This window comes from Spea bombifrons, chromosome 12, assembly GCF_027358695.1.
Source record: "Spea bombifrons isolate aSpeBom1 chromosome 12, aSpeBom1.2.pri, whole genome shotgun sequence".
Taxonomy (NCBI): Eukaryota; Metazoa; Chordata; class Amphibia; order Anura; family Pelobatidae; genus Spea; species Spea bombifrons.
In genome coordinates, this window is record NC_071098.1 from 28,453,180 (window position 1) to 28,475,074 (window position 21,895).

The window sequence follows — 21,895 nt, forward strand, 5'->3', positions numbered from 1 at the left end:
CGTCATTCCTTTGGACTGTTTCAATAAACACAAAATATAAATAAAAATAAAAAAACAATAACAAAATAATAAAAACGATAACAAAAAAATAAAAACAAACAATAACAAATTTGCCGGCAGATCGGCCCCATTAAAGAGTAGTTGTGATGAAATCAGTAAATATATTTTATTGGTTACCATGGCTACTACTCTTTAGAGGACCCAGCACCGCTAAATAATGTTAAAAGAGGCGAGTTTAGGACCCGGGGGACACCTTAGAAACCACCGCCCGCTGGCAATGCTGCCCCTCACCATATAAGGAAGTGGAGCTTAGTGACTCAGCGCCCAGTCCCCCTCCCTCATTAATATTCATGAGCTCATTAACATTACAGAGTAACACCCCAGGAGGAGTAAAGGGGGGAGAGAGAAAAAAAAGAGGGCAGAGCAGCCATTTTTGCAGGAACGGAGTCCATGGGAAGTTTGCTGATGTGAAGAACTTTGCCTTCTTTTTATTTTTTTGATATTTTGTATCCCCTTCCCTTTATTTATCAACAATATTGATACAAAGTAACAAGTCTTAGAACTCTGAAGACAATGAGCGCCAAAGATTCCACATCTGCCCCTGTGGAGAAGTACAAGCTGGTGGTAGTTGGAGGTGGAGGTGTGGGCAAAAGTGCATTAACTATTCAGTTTATCCAGGTAAGTGACTTATATATATATATACATATATATGGGGGATTTGGGGGGTTAAAGACCCACCTTATTTAACTCTTTGGGGGCCACAAGGAAGGCATGCCAGTATTCTGCAATGCCTTGGGCTCCCCTGGCAGTAAGGGTTAATAAATCCACCCCATAGGGGTGTTAGGGAAGGGCACTCGGACTTTATACAGCAGGGCGAGGACTGGATTTTTTTGTCATTGGGTCAGATTTCTTACGTCATTTTTTTTTGTGTGGCCCCTGGAGCTACATAGTTTAATGCAGGCATTTCTAGTGCCCCGTGGCTCCTACTGTTTAACTCTTTGTCTGCTGAGGCATGTAGCCTGCAGTAAAATGATGGATGGTCGCCCTCAGTCTCTGTCAGGTTCGGGGAGACCCCTGTTCTTTCACCCTGGGTGTAGAGGAGACCCCCTCTGATTGCACCCTGTAATTGCTGGGTGACAGAGAGACCCCCTCTGATTGCACCCTGTAATTGCCGGGTTACAGAGAGACCCCCTCTGATTGCACCCTGTAATTGCCGGGTGACAGAGAGACCCCCTCTGATTGCACCCTGTAATTGCCGGGTTCAGGGGAAACTCCCTCTTTTTGAATCTTTTGTGACCCCTCCCTGTCACAGCTGGTTCTTTGGATACCCCCCTCCTGTACTGCACCCAGTTTACTGCAGGGTTCAGGGAAGATCTTTATTATTATTATATTTTATTTATATAGCGCCAACAGTATACAGAGCGCTTAACACAATACGTATATTCAAGGGGTCTGACAAAACTAGAACCGACAGACGGAGACAGACCGATACATTAGGTGGATGTTTGTCACACGCGAGTCTTTGGATAAAGCTCTTGTCACAACTGGGTTTAGAGAAGACCCCCTTATTCTGCCAAGTCACAGCAGGGTTTAGGGGGGACCCCTTTTATTGCATCATAATACCGCTAGGGAAACCCCACTTGTTGCATCTTTCTACTGCTGGCTTTAGGAGGAGGGCCTTCTTGTTGTATCATACTGCTGGGTTCAGTGGAGACCCCTCCTATTACATCATGATACTACTGGGTTCAGTGCAGACCCCTCCTATTACATCATGGTACTGCTGGATTCAGGGCAGACCCCTCTTGGTGAATTATATTACTTCTGGGTTCAGGGCTGATCTCTTGGTGTGGCTGATGACATAAATCTGTACGGTGTGACTTCACACAGGCTCTCCCCCCCCCTCACTCTCACATTGACCCCTTCACTGCAGTTAGAAAAAAGGGGGATGTGTTGTGTTAAGTTCCTTGGGGCAGTTATTGCAAAGGTCATATAGCATATTAAGGGTTAAGTTATCATTGCTGGCCCATATGCATAGGTCAAGTCTCACAGCCACAGAATAATACTTATTAGTATGAACCCAAGAGCTTACAATCCAAGCTTAACACTATTGGTTGTTTCTAGAAAACATCCATTCTTCTATGTCTGTATATATATGTATGTGACACAGAAATCCGCCCTTCTGTGTCATGGATCTGATTCAGGGATGATGGGAGTGGCAGTCCAGGGATTGCCTGCCTCCGTAAGCAATGCTCACTTCCTGTCCAATGGGCAAAATGAATGGGCTTTAACGGCGGCCGCGTCATACAACCCTCGGATCCTATCGCTTACCGTATATAAATACCCCTTTACGTCCTCTTCCTGCACATCATCGTGTAATTATATTACAGCCGTCGTCATTTCTGCGCAAATTTAATTGTTTTTATATTTCTCTATGAGTTACAGGATCCGTTTAACCCATTCTGCCCTGCGGTTGGCTTAACCCTTTCTTTCCCGCTTCGACTTCTGTACTCCTATGCCATAGGCCCTGGTTTTATATCCCTTTCTTTTGAGATCGCGCAAGGTGTTCAGCAGAGGGCACTTTGTTGATTAATAGTCTCTGAGCTGTTTGTGTTTAACCCTTTATATGAAACAGGTCACCCGGGATGATAGAGTCAGCAGGTTGCCGCACTTGTCAGTAACCCACTAATAACGTTGGATTTTAAAACTATAAACCATTCCCAATACCTTTATAAGTGGTTAGTGGAACAGCCTCCCAGCAGAAGTGGTAGAGTCATATGGCTCCTGAATCTAAGACGAGACCAACGACTGGTTAAGTTTGAGTCTTTACAGCAGGAGAAACTGGGCAGACTAGACGGGGCCGGATGGGGCCGACAGATTCTGTGATTCAGTATAATAAGAGTACGCATTGAGACATACAGGTGTAAAAATACTTTCAGACGCTATTTCCCAACAGATAATCTCGCGAACGCAGGGGTGGAAAGTTTCAGAATTTCAGTTGCCAAATAAATGACTGCTTTTTTTTTATGTTATTCAATTGAATCTACATAACAGGAATGAGTCAACTTTACTGGAAATAAGTCAAATATGGTGAATTTCCTCCTTAATTATATTTTTTTATTAAGCAATATTACCTACACACACACACATATATATATATACACACACACACATTATATATATATATACACACACACATATCTATCTATCTATCTATATATAAAATTGGTATTTCTATCACTATGCCTTGTTTTAAAAATATGTAATATTTTTTGTAATTTATTTTTGCCTATTTTAAAGATATATATATATATAATAGTTATTTATTACTTTTGGTTTCTAGTTCACGATTGGGACTCGCTTATAAAGTTAAATCCATTATGGCTTCCCTGGTAACCCCAGAGAAGTGTCTTATTTCACCCAGAATCCACGTTACCTGGGAGAGCCGGCATTCCTGGCCGTGATGGGGGGGGGATTGGAGGAGGTAGGGGGGCTACAATCCAAGGCTTTGTTCTGCTGCAGCGAAGGAGGGATTATAAACCGGCAGGAGATCTGCGATTATCTCGCCGCCCCACCCCGGTCAGATCTGTTACCTAAGGCTGTTCCTACCTTAAGCCTCCTCCCTTGGAAAACCATTCTTGTATCCAGGACTATGAAGCTCACATGTTTAATTTGCCCCACCCCAGTTAGATCTATACCCCGGGGTGGAATCCAGTACCCGTGCTCTGAATTTCTTGCTCCGGCCCCACGCCCATGAGTATATAACCAATCCTCAACCTTTGTTTAGCCTCTACCGCTTCTGGGAGGCTGTTCCACCTACCCACCACCCTCTCGGCAAAGTAAAACTTCCTCACGTTGCGTCTAAACCTCCGACCCGTTTGTCGGCTGAGAGTAATAGGAGCCTTCGGTTAAGATATGCTGCCGCTTGACATCTTCTGGGTCGAGCTGCAACATTCTGCAAACATTCTTTCTTATGTTAGAGATTTATAAACAAATGACAGCGCTGGTTTCTTTCCAGGAAGCTGAAACGTTCTGTCGGTTAATATGGTAATGGAGATCTTTCATTCCGCGCGGCGGATTGGTTCTCCGTGCCATTTTTATTCCATACAGGGAGTTCTTTCCTAAGTCGGAGTCCGCAGGACCACGGCGGGGGCCGTAGATTTGCTGGCAGACACAGTAGACGAAAGGATAGCCCAGAAGCAGGTGGGCTCCGGTGTTCTTGAGCTCAGAGCTTAGATCTCCACCAGACTTGGTCAACCTCGACCAAAGACAAGACCTCTGAGGTCTGGTAAAAGGTGTCGACTTGTTGCCTTTAAACACATGAAACTAAAGAGAAGCACCAATGTCATTGCCATAGCAGCAGAAAAAAAAAAACAATGAAATGAAAGTACTCTCTTCAAATATAACCCTCAGTGGAAGGGGTTAATAAACTGGGGGTAGGAAATGTTGGCACAGCCTAACTAAACATTGTTTAAGGGCCAGGATAAAGGAGAAAGAAATGCTTTGATCCCATGAATTCGGGGCCATCTCTGAAGTGCAGCTGGAGATTAAAAAAAAAATAGGAGTAGTTTGTCGATGGCGTTTAAGGGGTTAATCATTGTAAGATAATTAAGTCTCTTAATAGTAAATACTGTCTGGTTTGTTTTAGGAAGTTAAACAAATCTGGACTGCAGGGTTCCCATTTGTTTTAGCTTCTCATGTGCAGAGTATGCAGACAGCCGTCTGCTTTTGCCACAGATGTAGGTCAGGCAGCCTGGGAACATCGCCGACTCGCTGCCGGGGCTCGTTGGGTGAAATTTTGTCGTTACGAGGGCTCCAGGAAGAGAGCAATAATAACAATCATGGAAAACATTGCTCTGAAGTGCGACACGGGGTGAATCGGGTTGTAATCTCGGCGATAAGGCACGACGGTCCCTTTAAGATGCGGCCTTCGGTGTAATGTACCGTCACATTAATCTGCCTCGCTCTTTGCACCCGTGTCAGATCTAACGTTAAAACTATCCGATTAGGAATAAAAGCCAGATGCTGTTTAATAGAAACTGGATACGCTTCTACCACTTCTGCTGGGAAGCTCTTCCACGTATCTACTACCATCTCAGTAATGTTAGAGAGGCCATCTTTGAATTTTTCTGCATGCTGTACATTTTGTCGGTAGACTCTCACTTTTGAGATGAATCCCACTTTTATTCATTAACCATTTGAGTGCCTGGGTCATATATATATACTTTTTAATTTTTACGCTATTTAAAAAGTAAAAAAAAAAAAAAACACCACGTGTAAAAATGTTTCATTCTTTATTGAATAATATATAATATAAATAATAATAATAAATATTTACAATAATAATAATAATAATAATATAATAAACCGATTTCTGAGGTCACATTTATCAACAGCACAATCTTTTATTTTGTGTTTACGTATTGTATATTTGTATATATTATATCGTGTATTATGTTTTATAAGATATATATTGTTGCGGATTTGTATCGTTTATAATGTTCTGTTAAGCAGCCCGACTTCCTAATCAGTTTATGCATTTGGTATCTTTTTAAATATATGTAGCCGCTTCTAGAACTGGTGCAGGAATCAGACAGGAGGTCGCACTGTATTATTATTAATACATGTTTTACCTTTATTATTAAACGTACCTTTCCCAAATCCTACATTTTAAGAATTCTATACACCAAATACATCGATGTATCCAAAAGCCACCTTATGTGAATACAATGGGAGCAGCCATTTAACTTCCTGTTTTCAGTTTCTGCAGGATTATTCCTCCCCATTAAGTTATCTCCCTCTATTGATAAGTTCCTGATTGACACACAAAAAGCCCAAAGCGATAGGTGATTTTACTAAATCATTGTAGCGAAAGAGACAGTTTCCCGTGAACAAAAAGCTCTCATAAGTGACGGTTCCTATACGGCGGGCCCTGTATGTGTCGGCGTGCCCTGTATGTGTCGGCGTGTCCCAGTATGTGTCGGCGTGTCCAGTATGTGTCGGCGGGCCCTGTATGTGTCGGCGTGTCCCAGTATGTGTCCGCGTGTCCCAGTATGTGTCGGCGGGCCCTGTATGTGTCGGCGTGTCCCAGTATGTGTCGGCGGGCCCTGTATGTGTCGACGTGTCCTGTATGTGTCGACGTGTCCTGTATGTGTCGACGTGTCCTGTATGTGTCGGCGGGCCCTGTATGTGTCGGCGTGTCCCAGTATGTGTCGGCGTGCCCTGTATGTGTCGGCGTGCCCTGTATGTGTCGGCGTGTCCCAGTATGTGTCGGCGTGCCCTGTATGTGTCGGCGTGCCCTGTATGTGTCGGCGAGCCCTGTATGTGTCGGCGGGCCCTGTATGTGTCGGCGGGCCCTGTATGTGTCGGCGGGCCCTATATGTGTCGGCGTGTCCCAGTATGTGTCGGCGGGCCCTGTATGTGTCGGCGTGCCCTGTATGTGTCGGCGAGCCCTGTATGAGTCGGCGTGTATGGTAGCGCAATATGCCGGCCCCGCGGAAGCCGTCGGGGTGAGCCAGGTGTTCTCACCGGCTTCTACTTTCACCTCCAGGGTGGAAACCGACACAGAGCCGAGATCTGCCAAAGGTCTGACGGCTGCGTAAAGCGTCGCATATATTATTATCATTTATTGTTTTTTATAAAGCGCCATCATATTCAAGCAGCCAATCAGCATCAAGAATCAGTGGACGATGGAAGGAGAGGGAAGCTGTTCATACTCATCCTTGTCAGCCCGGGGGGCAATCTCTGTATATTCCTGATCACGGACCTCCTTAACGCCTCTGCAGCGGCAGAATGGGGCAGATTCTCGGGGTAACACGATCAGGAACTGATGACTTCGTATTCTAGATTGTAAGCCTACGGGCCGAGCCCATTCAATGTATCGGGCCGGCTTCGTCGGTCGCTCCTAGATCTGTCAGACCCTTTGAATGTAAGGACTGTAACGAGCGCCACAGAAATTGTTGGCGCTATAAATAAAAAAAAACCCTTTAAGATTCTTAAAATGACTCGATGTCACGAGACCGGCTGACCTTTTCTGGATACGGATCATCTGGACGCAGAGCAGTCGGAATGTCTACTGGTCCATCGGTCAGCAAACTGTACTTTTTTAAATCCTAGAACCTTGAGGCTTCTTTCTCGGAGTCAGGTTTGCGTCTGGAGTGATTTGTATTTGCGGCCCTTGGGATGGTTCCTGTTGCCTGGTCTTCAAAGCTAGAGGGAACTCGGGGGTCCCTAACTGGACTTCAACGGACTTAGTGCCACAAACCTTGTAGATGTAATGTAAGGAGCTTTAATGTACTAAGAACGTGATAAATAATTGGAACAGGCTCCCAGCAGAAGTGGTAGAGGGTAATGCAGTGAGGGTATTAATCATGCATGGGATGGGTATACGGCTCCTGAATCTAAGACGAGACCAACGACTTATGAAGGTCTTTATAGGAGGAACGGGCAGACTAGACAAGACAGGGGCCGAATAGGGCCGGCGATCTGCTGGCAGAGGTTTTTGCTCCATCGCGTCTCTTTTACCTCCATGACGGACAGGTGGTTATAGGGAAAAGGGTTTGACCATGAGCTTAAAAAAGTTTGGCCGAGGAACGTTTTGAGCCTTCTGATGGTTTGGTATCGTTAGTTTAGAAGGTTCCTCTGCCGGTGACTCGCCGTGCACTTTTTCTGTAGCCGCCAGTGGGTGGCCAAGCCTCGCTGGCACTTTAACAAGTCATAGAAGAACGAGTAGATTGGGGGGGGGTCAGCAAACAGCCGGAAATCTGACTCTCCTGTCTCCTGTCGGATGCTTCAAGGTCTGGGGCTTCCTATTTCTGGACAGCTAGATTTATTGGCCGTGCAAAGAGCAGGATGTTTGAATTGTATCGCAGATAAGGAGACTGCGTGCTGTGTAATGACGCCCATCAAAGGTGATTTGCCCCAGATTTGCCCCGTCTGGGTCGCCCTCACACAGATTGGGGGGGGTTTACCTCTCTCTTGCCAAACACCTATCGGCTTTAGACGTGTAAGCATCAGAGACGTTGTCTGTTACGGCTACGGCTATACCAAGCTGCGGTCATTATAGTTACCCCACCGTAGCAAATACAGGCGACTCGACTCCTAGATTGTAAGCTCTTTTGACCAGGGTCCTTCCGTTTCCTGGGAGCGATGAGCGTCGCGCTAGGACGTGGTTGCGCAATAGCATACTTATCTCGTTCAATGGGTGAAAATAACCGCGGGGTTACAATAACAAGGGTGCGCTGTATCGACTTGTCTCTGCGAGGCCGTGACAGGCCCCGGGCTTCGCTGTCGTCTGTTTTATTTTTTTTCTGAGAAACAACAGCGTTTTCATTTAATCTGCCGCTGAGGTCATCGTCACAGAGCGCACTGGAGTAAAAAGTTATTACAAGAGAAGAGGTTTAAACAATGCAAAAAGAAACACGATATACTTTATCTCTAACGGGTTATTACACCGAATTGTCTTTGTAAGAGGTCCTGGAGGACCTCGTATTAGAGCTTCGGACTCGTTTTGGTGGGTTTCCATCTGATATATGCGCATACGTTGCCTCAAAGTCAGCTGCTGTGATAAGTATCCCACTTCTGCCACCATTTCTAGATCCATATTTATTGTATTTTTTGGCCCAAACCACCATCACCCTTAAAACGGCTCTTTTTTTAAGACTTCTTGACCGATATATGGATGAAAATTGCCACTTTTTAAAGAAAGTCTCACATCGTCACAGAGTAGTAGGGGGTTGTGTAGATATTGGCAGCCGATGCCCGTATTTATCGCTGTTTCTCTTCTCTCCCCATCCAGTCGTACTTTGTCTCCGACTATGACCCCACGATTGAAGATTCGTACACGAAAATCTGCTCGATTGACGGGAAGCAAACGCGCCTGGACAGTAAGTGCCCCTTACATGGAAGGCCTTGTGTGACTGTGGTGGGGGCAGGGGGTATTTGGGACTGGATTTCACAGGGGGTCGAGGTGAGGTATATTTAGAATATTTAGTGGATTCCAGGGAGTGGAGGTGAGGACTCGCGCCCGGGGTGTGGGTGAAGGCAGATCCCGGAGGAGTATTTCGGGAATGTCAGGAATGTGAAATGGTGAACTCTGCAAATGGTGTCATTTCCCAGAAAAAGGGGGGAAACCCAAAGACATTATTTTTCTCATTTTAAAATAAGTACAACCGGAAAGTATGATTTTTATTTATAAATTAGCATTTTTAGCCATGTCTTTCATATATAGATTTTTCTTGAGAACGTCTTGACCTGGAAATGCCGCGAGGGGGGGCCGGGGCCCTGGAGATGAGGTGGCCTTATGGCTGCCACCTTCCCCTCAAGACCTCCGGGGTTCCCCTCCTTGGATCGCTGGCCCTACAAGATCTGATCCTTCTGGCTTCAGCCATGGAGGGAAGGAAGGGGCCACGTATCTCTAAGGTCCCATAAGAAGATAGTTGCCGTTCTGGCCATAACGTCATTTTGGCAAGAAGAACCAGGCACCGCCTCAGGCTACTAAAAAAACGTCTATGCCTTTGTGAAAATAATCATGTATTTTGGCCACAGAAGCCCGTTTTTTGCATTCGTTCTCTTTTCTTTTGTTGAGGAAACTAATCTAGAGGATCAGAAGGAACATTCCGTCGGTTGCTTAGGTGATAAGACCCCTTTTAAAGCTCTGCACCAGTATTACTCTAAATAAACCTGTCCGTTTTTAGTTCTATTATCAGACAATCCCTCGGTGTACACAGCACTGTGTGCTTTCCACAAAGCGTCGCCAACGTAAATAAAGAGGGGACATCCTCCCTGTAAACATTCTCTTTATAGCAATTGCTTATTTTACTGTCACCTAATACATTCCTCCAGAGATGGTCTTGAGGACAGAGGGAGTCCATCATTCCAAATCGGTATGTCCTGTTTAGCCTTTGTACAGCGCTGCGGAATATGATGGCGCTCTAAAGATCAATAAATAGTAATAATAATTACACCGTGCTTTGTGACCCCCCCCCTGCAAGCGATACACATCCTTCCGGAGTGGTTGCAGCTTCGCCCCCCTACTGCTTTTATTGACTGCCGAGGATACTGCTGAACACAAGGTTGCTACAATGTTAACAAAAGAAACACAACTGATACATTGTAACAGAAGTACACGTTATTGCATAATCTACAGCTTGTTTCCGTGATGGCCGGTCATTAATCCCCTATGGGAAGGCGCCTATGGATCTTTATGTCACTATGGTTCCCATGCCTGTGCAATGCACATAATTGTGTTAATAAAAAAATATCACTAAAAGCAGCTGCCCGAGGGGGGGAATGGTGTGTTTTAAGCTGTGACTCATGTAACGTCCGTAGCGTTGGGAAATATTGAGAAACTATTCAGGATGAGTATCTCACTCGCCTGGGGCTATCATTTGGAACTAAAAACTTGTGTCAGAATCGGTTTAGTTTATGCCTTAAGGGCAGAGGGGATTGCTTCTCTCTCCCATTACCCAATATACTGGAGCATAACTCACCGCCCTACCTGTCCGACCGGTAGGTAAAAGTGATACCCGCTCGGAGTACAAGGATTAGTTCCAACCCAAGTTAAAGAGGCTGAGAGAGAGCATGGACTCTTCGGTACATAAAGGGGTCCTTTCCCCAGATGAAACGCAATAGCCAAATTAAGGTCTGTTACGCACTATGGGATTATGGGTCTAAACCACAGACTTCTAGTCTGGCTAAAACATGGAGATCCTTACCAACCCCACCAGATTAAGTGCTCAGCCATGCTAAAACTCCCAGAGCCTCGTGAGATTCAGTGGAGCCTTGGATTGCGACCTCAACATGGAGGTAAATGACCAGAACGAGGTTCCTGGGGCGCTTTCTCTACCAAGATAACCATCTTTTAGAATACAAAACCCATTGAACTTGCTGAGGTTGAAGGTGAAGGAGGACTACAGTAAGAATCATTCCCACGGTCCCACAGAAGAAGAAAAATATCATCCCATGGTTGGGCTTGGACCAACCTCTCCAGTAGGCCACCAATCTACAAGATTCAGATATTCCTTGGAGAAAAACCAGATCCCACCGCCATTACCTCTATCCTATACAAATCAGAAAGTATAGTTATTGGTTACTTATTTTAACCTTATTCCTTGTTGTTTTACCCCACGATAAATAACGCTCTGGGTAGTCGGCTACCCAACTTTATGTGTTTGTCCAAATTAACACCTCGATTGTCATAGGTTGTCACGGATCTATTCTGATTAAGATGTTTGGGGGATTTATATATCTGTCTTCCTCCTGTCAGTTCTGGACACCGCCGGACAAGAGGAGTTTGGTGCGATGAGGGAACAGTACATGCGCACAGGAGAGGGCTTCCTTCTGATCTTCGCGATCAATGACAGGGGAAGGTATGAACGTTCACCACGTCACAAAGGTTCTGAAACACATAACATCAGTGGAATGTTTACTGAGTTGACCAAACTTTTGTTATGGTTTTTTTTCTTCAGCTTCAATGAAATCAGCAAGTTTCACACACAGATCCTTCGCGTCAAAGACAGAGATGAGTTCCCCATGATTCTGGTCGGAAACAAGGCAGATCTGGACCTCCAGAGACAGGTGAGAATTACCACGGGGAGCTAGGAACGGGAAAAAATTTAATATAATTAAGTGATTTTGTTTTATCTTCAGACTTGTGTTTCATTTTGACCCAAGGTTGCTTCCTTTTCCTTACTTGTGTACAGGTGACTAAAGAAGAAGCCTTGAGTTTTGCGCGGGAAAATCGGATCCCTTACATGGAGGCTTCTGCTAAGATCCGGTTGAACGTCGATGAATCTTTTCATGAACTCGTGAGAGCAATCAGGTAACTCGGCCACTTCTTTGAGAAAACTGCGAGAGAGAGTCGCTTGCTTAAAGGGTTTTGTTTCCCAACCTCAGCTTTGGTGACTCTAACTATTCCCTAACCTAAAACATGGGAGAGTCGGCTGGATCTCCATCAGGATGCAAGCGTAGAAGCACTGCCTGGAGTCCAAGCAGCTTAGTGAAGTCATGGTTTTCAGAGTAGTTCCTTCCTTTGACTCTCCTCTAGTGGGAATAAACTTAAGACTTCGGAGCAGGTGACACATTTACCCTGATTTACCCTCAAAGAACAGTCAAGGAACTCGAAATCTCCTTATCCAGGTTCCAGGTGGACAACACCATGTTTAGCTTTCTGGTTGGCTTATGGTTGGCAAACAGTGGGCCAACTCACGTGGTTGGATGCGAGTGTGCTTAAATAGCCGGAGTAATCAGCTGCCATTGTATCAAAAACACAATTTCCTTCATTCAGACGAAATATGAGGAAACACTCGTATGGATTAAAGTTCCCCAGGGGAGGAGGGATCCAATGTTCTTCTTCATGCCAGCAGCTACCAACATGAACTTTAACTTAATTTGTTCAATAGTGAAACATCTACTTGCTTTGTTTTCTAGGAAATTTCAGGAGCTGGAGAGTCCTCCTACACCCACGGTTAATCCCAAAAAGAAAGAATCCAAATCCTGCCCCTGCGTGATCCTGTAATGCGGTTCCACGTGGAGCACAGGTGGGGCCCGAAAAAAATAAAAAGGCACAGAAAAAACACAGTGAAATTGTAGCATACTCATTGAGTATCTACTTTGCTCCTGTTGACAGCCTTCTCCTCGGTGGCGCTCTCATCCAAGTTCAATCCGCAGAAACCTGGAGCCTACATCAGAGCGACGATTGCTTTCTTCACATGATCACATGACCTGCCAGCTCCTCCCTCCGCTGACCCCACCCCTGAGGGCCAGTAACGCATCCAAAGACAGAACATCGCCCTGCATCCCAGGGACAGAGCTTCTTACTACTACAGAGGAAAGGCAGTTTGCACACAATGTAATCATTATTGCTGATGCTTCAGTGTTCCTGTATACTGGGATCTGCATGTAAATATATATTCTGTATATATATTTTATATATATTTTTTGTTCTTTTAAGACTAGTATTCCATGAGCTGTCCGTAAGCAAGGTGCGCGTGCATTCGAAAGACTGACGCAGGGCTTCTTGTAACACCAACTTCCGCTATATATATTAGGAATTTTATTGGCCCCTCCGGGATTTAAACGCCTTACACACTAAACAAGCATCTCAGTTTTCTGGCTCAAACCCTAATCTATCCTTCACCGTCATCTTAAAAGGGGCACTGTCACCTAAATGGTGTGAACATAGCATTTAGTTTTTAATCCAAGATTGAGCTCTTTATAGTATGGGCATTTTGGGCACTCATTCAACCGCATTCTGAACCTTTTTATAAAACACGCCAAGTTTTTAATTCTGCCAGACTGATGTATAAATAGTATTATTTGGTTTGAGTCACACTGTAAACATCGTGTGGGTGACAACGTCCTCTTTAAACCGTAGGTTTCTGCAGAAAACTGGCCCTTGTGGACAGGTTGTTTTATTACGCACCATGTTATATCAGAACACTCAAAAGCTCAATTTGCAAGAGCCAGTATATATATATATATATATATATATATATACAGGGCACAGGTAGCGCTCCAGCTGTTGCTGAACAGAAGCATCTATGACTCTCGGATAGCCCGTGCTAGCTGAGGATCATGGGACTTGTAGTTCACCGACACATGGAGGGCTAGTACAGGACCACAAAGTCCGTGCCATTGCTTGGGGTGAGTTATCTCATAACACAGCGAACAGACTGTCTCTCTGCCATTTGTAATCACGGGACAAAGTATTAAAAAGATGTGGAAATCGGAAAACTAAATACAATTTTAACACTAAGTTCCAATTTCTTGGAGTGATTTTTATGACTCTTTTTTTTATTGTAATCACCGACCGCTTCTACAGTCCGCCGGGCCCTCATGGCATGGACCCCACAGCGGGTTAACAAGGGAAAGGAACACGGCCAATATGGTCCAAGAAAAGATGGAGTCTTTGAAACGTTTACCTTTTTATTGCGCCAACGTATAGATAGATAAACCTTCACGACCTCAGAGGTCTCTTTTTCAGATGACTTCATTCAATCTGTTCCTCCAGCCATATAACAACAGGGTAGAAATAACTTAATGGGGAGGAATAATAAACATGCAGATCCTGAGAACAGGAAGTTTAGACGGCTGCTCCCATGGTGTATATATACATAAGGTGGGTCTTTTAACCTAAATACAGCTCATATATGATACGGGTCCATGTCATAGATTTGGTTGCAAAACATGGGATTTATGAACCACGTTAGATCTCGAACTAGTCTTTTATACAAAAAAAAAAAAAGTCAGAATTATTTTCGTTTTTTAATGTTTATTTTTAGTTCCGAGTCGTCGTTTCTGCTGCATTCCTCTATTTCACACGAACTCACTGGACATGTTTCTCATTATAATAACTGCGCTCCTACATCATCGCCAAGCTTTTTTTTTATGTTTATTTTCAACCGGCATCGATGTTTAACTTTTTGAGTGCGAGGGTACGTTTACAGGCAGGTGGGTTTTTTTTTTATTGGTAACATTAAAGGAGTGATGTCATTTTCCCCCAAAATAAACATTTTTTTTTTAATCTCACTTTGTGTAATAATCCCTTTTAAGAGATAAATCATCGGCCGCTAAAACCTCCAGCATTCCATGACACAGAAAATGGCAGCACCAAAGTGGTTTTATCTGCTAAACATTAGCAGCAAAGGCACATGAGAAGTAACAAGACCTGTAGATGGATATAAAATAACCATAATTACCCATTAAAAGCCAATTTTAACCCTTCACCCCCCAAAAAAACAAGTTGCCTGTAGAGCACAATAAGTCCAAGTCATGGACACATCTCCTCTTCTTGGGACCTTCTGTGCCGTGGAACTCTCCAGCAACATTTACTAAAGCTCGACAATGGAACCAACTCAACACCACAGCTGGCGACACTGTTTGTTACTGGGGTCTCTGGGATCATTAGGCAATCAACACTCTAGTTCTGGGGTAGAAAATGAAGGTTCAGGTGGATAAAGTCTTCCAGCTATACATTAGGAGCCTCTAAGCTAAGTCTGTGATTTTTCCAGAGGTCCAGATTTGCTCGTCGTGGTCATAGCTGGGTGAGTTGGGGTCCAACGCAACATGTCAACTTGGCCTGGCTCATGGAGAACAGAGGAGAGCCAGAGCCGTTCCACCTCAGACGGCTCTTTTCACTTGACTTTCCTTTTGTTCCAGACAAATCCAGCTTGGCGTGTACCCCGTGCCTGGGACCGTGCTTGGCCACAGGTCAGAGCGTGCACCAACAGGCTCACCCTTCCTCTAGCTGCGCCCTATACACCCTACAGCTCAAGAGTTTACCAACCAAAGTTTTTAGAATGTCTCTAGATGAGATGTATTTAAAGATGGAGTCCCATGGAAAATAAATATTTTCTTTGAGCGTTAAACTCCATACAGCGCCAAAGGAAAGGCTCTTCCAATATCTGGGTCACATTACTTACTGAAGCACCACAACGAGACGATTCTTTATGGCAATGCTAATGAAGTCCGGGAGTCCTAAGACTTTCATTAGTCACGGGGTCCCAATGGGTTTTTAAGAAATTCTGTTCATTACCACAAGATACCATAAAATAGGCAAAGTGGTCAAAATAATAATAATAATAATAAAGTGTAAAAATTATAATTGCTTTAACCCCTTAATGACAAAGCCCGTACATGTACAGGCTCAAAATGCATTGTTTTCAATGGGCTTAGGGACTGCCCATTGTCCTTAAGGGGTTAAAATGGAAAATAATATTAAGAAATATTTTTTTTCTGCGGCTTTAAAGTTAGAAACTGCTCCTATAGCGCCCCCTGCTGTCAGACATTTTTCTATAAAGTATGTAAATGTAGGAATTTATTACACACTGGATAATAATTAATAAGTCAAACATAGAGGGGGGTATAGACACGTCTTCTCATATACAATGATTTCACTGCCCCCCCCCAGCTGTGTTTTCTATAAGAATAATAGCAAATATAACCTCTATAAGAATAATTTTGCAGTAGTGATTATTACGGGTTACTTTTTGTGTTAGATAAGTGTTGAAAGGTATGAGAGTATGTTGAATACATCTAATTAACATGTAGGCACATATAGCCTTTACGTCTACGTTGACACCTTAATGGGCCAATATACAAAAAAACCAAACACACAAAGGTACGTGGGCTTTTGGGACGTGTAATCTTTTACTACCTGAAGGAGAGACCTCTGAGGTCTCAAAATCTTATGACGGCCCAATAAAAGGTATCAACTTGGACTAAAAACTCCATCTTCTCAGGGCCCAACATGGCGTTGCCTACTTTCCTTCCAACAGGGGCTGTAACCAGGCAGATAAGAACCATCCCACCCTTCTAGTCCACCCATTGATGTTGACGTAGATGTTCTGCACCTCCTTCGCCTCCTTTCTCCCGTGATCTAGTGGGGGAGCTGCGATCCCTTTTCCTCTGCTCCCTGCCACCAGAAGAGATCAAGTGCCGCTGGAAATCTACTTCCTTCTCCAGCAGATCACAGGGATCACAGCCCATGGCTCCTATGCATTCATCAATGGGGGGGGGGGATTATTTAGAACTATAAGGCCCATCCCCCGTAGTAAATGACGACCGATACACCTCCATTTTTTCTTATATCCGTTCTTAGGCAGACAGGGGTGACCTGCTCGGATACAACTTCATCTCATTGACTATAGAGAAAAAAAAAGGAACGTGGCCAACTGAAGCGGATACTTGCCAAATGCCACAAAAAAAATCAAACACCAGAAAGAAAAGAAGCCAGAGAAAGCCAGATGCAAAGAAAAAGTGTTTTTTTTTTCCTTTGTGTACACATTATACAATGTGAGTTGTACATATTGAGAGAAAAATGTCAGACACTAATTAACGATAAAAATATATAATAACATCCATACAGGAACACAAATTCAAATATTGTAACAATACCTTTGAGGCAAGAACAAGTTACACGCAGTACACAATGTAAAAAAGTTCTAGATTAGGACACATAAAAAGGTTGGGAGGGTCGAAGGGCAGAAGATGGGGGCTGTTAGGGTTTTAGTCGAGAAATACATTTGGTAACATGGACAGAGAAATCAATTTCCTGTTTTATTATCTTTTTTTATTATGTTTTTTTTGTCAACCAAGCTAACAAATTTAAAATAAAGAGAGCCCCCACTGAAGAATGTTTTGGGTGAAAACTTTATTTCATGAAGATTTGGCTAACTTTTTTTTTCAATTATTTCACTTCTTTAAATACTTTTTACACCCATTTTTTTTAAACTACTTACAAAGTCAGTTTGAGATCGGACCAAAAAGAAATAATGTGTTTGTTGTTTTCTTTTCGTCGTGATTTTTTATTTTTTTCACGCCATCGTGGGGAAAATTCAACCTTTTTTTTTTTTTTTTTTAACCCACGGCCAAAACTTTACACTATAATACAAATTTCCGAGCCACGGGCATTTCCGTTCAGAGTTTGGAACATAGATGTTGGCATTTTGCTGTGCTTCTCAATACTGACTAATTACAAAATAAAAAAAATAAAAAAAAAAACAAGAAAAATTAAAAATGACACTAAACATTTGCCAGAACACCCCTCTCGGTGACAAATTTCCAACCCACTTTTATTTACAACACAGTAAAGAGATTAGTAACAGGTTTTGGGGGAAGATTACTCGAAATTCAAAAAAAAATAAAAAAAATAAAAAAAAATATGAAAAAAATAGCTAGTTTTGTTTCTACAAGCCGGGAGAAAAAACTCAGAAGCGTGACTATAATATTAATAATTCCGACTAGTTAACACATATTTTTCTACACAACAGATAATAAAAAAATATAGATCATTTGGTGCTGGCTATAATGGTTGATTTTCTTAGAATAGGCAATAAAAAAAAAAAAAATTCTGGCGTAGTAACAGGAATTAAGAAATAATTGGTCTGACATTAATATGTTATTTTTTTCTCTTGATATCTACACAAAATAGGATATTTTCCTTAAACATTTGACATTCAACCCACAACTTTTGTTGTTTTTTTTGTTTGTTTTTTTGCCCTAAAGCTTGAATTGGCGTCTCTCACGCATGGAACGTAATACGCATTCTCCTACAACACACAGCCCACTATTACAAGAGACACTGGACAGGCACATCATCACCAAGCATTCATTTGACCTATACATTTACTTATATTTTTTATTTTTTTAAAGTCACATTCTACCCCGGATAGATGGGAGAACTAGAAACTTCTAGACTGCAGCTTTTCTCTTTTTTTTGTAAAAAGACAAATAACTGGCAAGCTTGCCCCGCTCTCAAATCTCCAACATTTCAACAAATTCAAAGGACCGCTTTTTATGACCATATAAGGTCACGAATAAGTTGGACACTTCTGTTGTAATATTCTATTGTAGATTTAGGAGGTGGAAAGTTGTCTAAATTCATTTAGTGAGACCCCATCCTACAAGCTGCAGTTTTATCTTGAACACATTAAGAGAAAGAACAATCGGAGTTAATGTGATACTTTGTGTCATTCTTTTCATCCCAAATTTAAACCCCCTTTTTGAATATATTAAAAAAAAACAAAGGCTGCTTCTACTAGAATTTTTGGGGGAATTTAATGTGAAAAATAGGTAAATTGGTTTCAAGTAACTCTTGCCTTTACCCAATGCTTACCCACATAGAATTTTCTATACTTGAGCTTCTTCCATCTATTATTGTATGATTATTAAGAGTTTTTAGCTCCTTGACTTCACTATACGTTATGAAGGTCCAGCTCCAATGAGCTTCTGCTGTAGCAAGGGCTTGGAGGTCCATGTATAATGTATGGTTAAATCAATGAGGCTTCTCCAAGGTCTCTCATCCATGATACAGGACCATCTCAGCCATTCTTGCTAAGCCCTTCATAGTCAATAGTGAAGCGAGAAGTTAAAAATGAGGAGACTCCTTGACATTCTCTGTCTCTTTAGTGAATAAACCCCTTTGTCTACCTGAAGGTCTTTAAACGTAAAACACAAGGAGCCAACGTACAGCCTTTAGAGGAAACATATATAAAAAATGTTGGAATTCCAGAACAATCGACTTAGAACCCGAGGTTTAAAAGAGCGAGGATTTGGAACACTCATTTACGAAGCTTAGGTGGGGCGAAGCTGGTGGTACGATGTTTAACCATCAAAAAAACGTTCCATTGGTTTGTTCTAGCCATAAAATTGGATTTATAAGGCATTATAATTATTAAATAGTCCAAGCCAGCTATGAAAGACTTTATTGTAGGGAAAAGGAGTATTAGCTCCATGCGGTTTGCTTGGTGGAGAAGACAAGCCGGTAAGAGAGACCTCAAGTCAAAAGACTAACGCGTCATATTTAATCGGTTGGAATATATTTCTGCCGATATCCACATTCTCTTCGAATAGTGAATGAATGTCCTGGAACCCTAAGAACGTTCTAATTAGAATGATCGTCGCGGTTCAGGTGACGTCTCACCGCCCAATAAGCCAATCCACACTCAACTTTTTGAAAATAACAAATCGCTGCAATTTTTTTTTTTTTTTTCGTTTTTATCGATATCGTGTTGTGGGACTGAATGCAGGAATTTAAACAAAAACCTTCATTTTAAAAACCCCACCTCCCTATGTTGTTTAAATATAGCACCAAATTGAAATGAGAAAATAAAATCACAAAAATACTCATTTTCTAAAAAAAATAAAAATTGCCTAATTAAACTTGAAAATACGTGGCTTCAACCTAGTTCACCGAAACACCTGCTGCAATGGATGCTGGCAAGAGGGGAAAACAATACACAAACCTATTAGAAGACGAGAGAAATAGCTTGGTTTGTTATTTTTCAAACATTATTAGCTAAAAAAAAAAGAAAAAAATCCTCAAAACAGGGGAAATAAAAGAGAAAATTTTCTCAAGTAAGGATACCGTTTTTTTTCTGGTTTTCTCTGTCCTATTTTTTTTTTCTGAGCAAAATACTAATTCAAGTTCAGTTAAACTGAACGTTTCACACCTATTCAACATCGTCATCGTTACCAATTAGATATAGTCAAATACAATATTGTACATAGAGTTTTTTTTTTCTTCCTATACAATATATACAGAATTAAAAAAAAAATTAATAAAAACACTCACAAAGTTCATCTCCCCCCCCCCCCACCGATAAATTCTTCCTTATAACACACTGGGAAAATATGATTTTAAGATTTCTTCTAAGAACAATAATTAATTAAAAAAAAATGGGGTACATTTACTACTTTTAACGTTTAAATAATGTTAGAATGATAACTTTAAAAAAATATCTAATTTTTTATTATTATTATTTTTTTTTTTTTTAATTATTCTAATTTCAGCTTTAAAACCCATGATGAAATACAAGCGAAGGTATTTTTGACTCGGTAAAAGGAAAAAAAATGAATATTTTCAACTTTCGAGGATAAAGTCAGACAAGGATGAGATTTGAGTATAAACAGATGACGAGAGGGTGCGTATAACTCATTATCTTCGGAAATTTCCGAACAACGCGTAGCAGCCCAGCGGCGCAACAGCATAAAGGCCAAGCAGCAGTGATATTGCCTTGCTTCCAACAGAAACGGGGTGAAATAACCCAAATCGCTCTGTTCCCCTGTCTCAATTCCAAACAGACGTTTCGAAATGGTACGTATAACACTATATTTCCGTTACGGGACGTTAACAAAAATATTATAAAATAAAGAAGAACACTGATTACAGGAAACAGTCAGCGGGCTCGAAAACATAAAAAAAAAAAATAATAAAAACAAAAAATTGTCCTTGACGTTGGATTAACAAACCTTTATTATGCTGTTTGTTTGGCAACAGGCTATGCGATTTTTTTTTTTTCTCCAAAAAAACATAGCTTTAATTAATAATAGCTTAAAATACAACACAGCATAACAACGGTACCTTATATCGACCATAAATGCACCTAATTCAAACCTATGGACATAATAGTTGAATTTATAGATTTACTGACCCTCTTTCCTTATACACAAAAAATAGGAATGCAAAAAAAAAAAAAAAATTATAAAAATAAAATAAAAATAAAATAAAAATAAAGCCATATCATGGAATTAAAATACTACATTACTACATTTTAGCTTGGCTTAGATCAAAGCCAAAAATTAGCATCTTGGTTCGAGAAGTAAAATTTCCAGAAATTTTAAAGCCAAGGGGAAGAAAAATAAAAAATAAAAAAAATAAAAAAAAAATACTTTTCCTTCCAGGTTAAAAATTTTCTGGAAACAATTTTTTTTTTTTTTTGTGGGAATAAATATTTACACGATTTTGAATATTTAAATGTGAAAATTTCAAAACAATTGAAAAAAAAAATCCATGTTTCTCGGCTCCTCTAACCACAAGTAATGTTATTTTCTACATTTGAATGATAAAAACAATAATAATAATAATAGGTAGATGGATACAAGATGCACCCGGATTAAAATCACATGTTTGGTCTTCATGTCTTAAAATAAAAAATAAAAAAAAAAAGATTTGGGGCAGAAGGAGTGCTTTCCAAACCGAGCTAGGTCTCTAACAGATATTGGATTGCTATCTTAGAAGCAAAGCGTGGCCACTTACAAGCAAATTAATCTTTAAAGCAAAATGTCTCTATATCCCAAATCTATGCAAGAAAAACCCAAAAAAATAAAAAAAGATTTGTTAATCCAAAATCTAAATGCCCACCTCCCCAACCAACAGGGGTCCTGGCTCTTCCACGCGCACAACACATACACACATGCTTCCCAATAAATAATGAGGGTCGAAATAAAAGGGGGAAAAGAAAAGTATGATGATTTTCACCCTGCTTGCTCCTGTCAGACTGTGTCAGTCACTGGAAGCGGAATCTGATCAGAAGCCGGAAATTCTCCTTTTACGGCACGACGGGATGGCAAGAGGAACGGAGAAAGAAAAAAAAAACGAAAACAGCGTACAGTTAGC

The 21,895-nt window shown here is 41.6% G+C and overlaps 1 protein-coding gene across 2 annotated transcripts; it reads left to right on the forward strand.

Moving 5' to 3' along the window:
- The first annotated feature begins 417 nt into the window (after positions 1-417).
- On the forward strand, positions 418-13,753 carry RRAS (RAS related). Of its 2 annotated transcripts, XM_053452545.1 has the most exons (7): positions 418-678; positions 8,795-8,882; positions 11,264-11,366; positions 11,466-11,574; positions 11,700-11,818; positions 12,427-12,536; positions 12,667-13,753. In XM_053452545.1, the coding sequence occupies exons 1-6, from the start codon at positions 574-576 to the stop codon at positions 12,512-12,514; spliced, it is 612 nt and encodes a 203-aa protein (XP_053308520.1). In that variant the 5' UTR covers positions 418-573; the 3' UTR covers positions 12,515-12,536; positions 12,667-13,753. The 2 variants fall into 2 exon arrangements, with proteins under 2 accessions (XP_053308520.1, XP_053308519.1); XM_053452544.1 differs by having other exon boundaries at positions 12,427-13,753.
- The last annotated feature ends 8,142 nt before the right edge of the window (positions 13,754-21,895 follow it).

Bases quoted from the DNA above. Each gene is read 5' to 3' on its own strand.
- RRAS (XM_053452544.1), top strand. From the start codon at position 574: ATGAGCGCCAAAGATTCCACATCTGCCCCTGTGGAGAAGTACAAGCTG. The intron at 11,575-11,699 runs GTGAGAATTACC...ACTTGTGTACAG, and splicing joins ATCTGGACCTCCAGAGACAG to GTGACTAAAGAAGAAGCCTT. The intron at 11,819-12,426 runs GTAACTCGGCCA...TTTGTTTTCTAG, and splicing joins GAACTCGTGAGAGCAATCAG to GAAATTTCAGGAGCTGGAGA.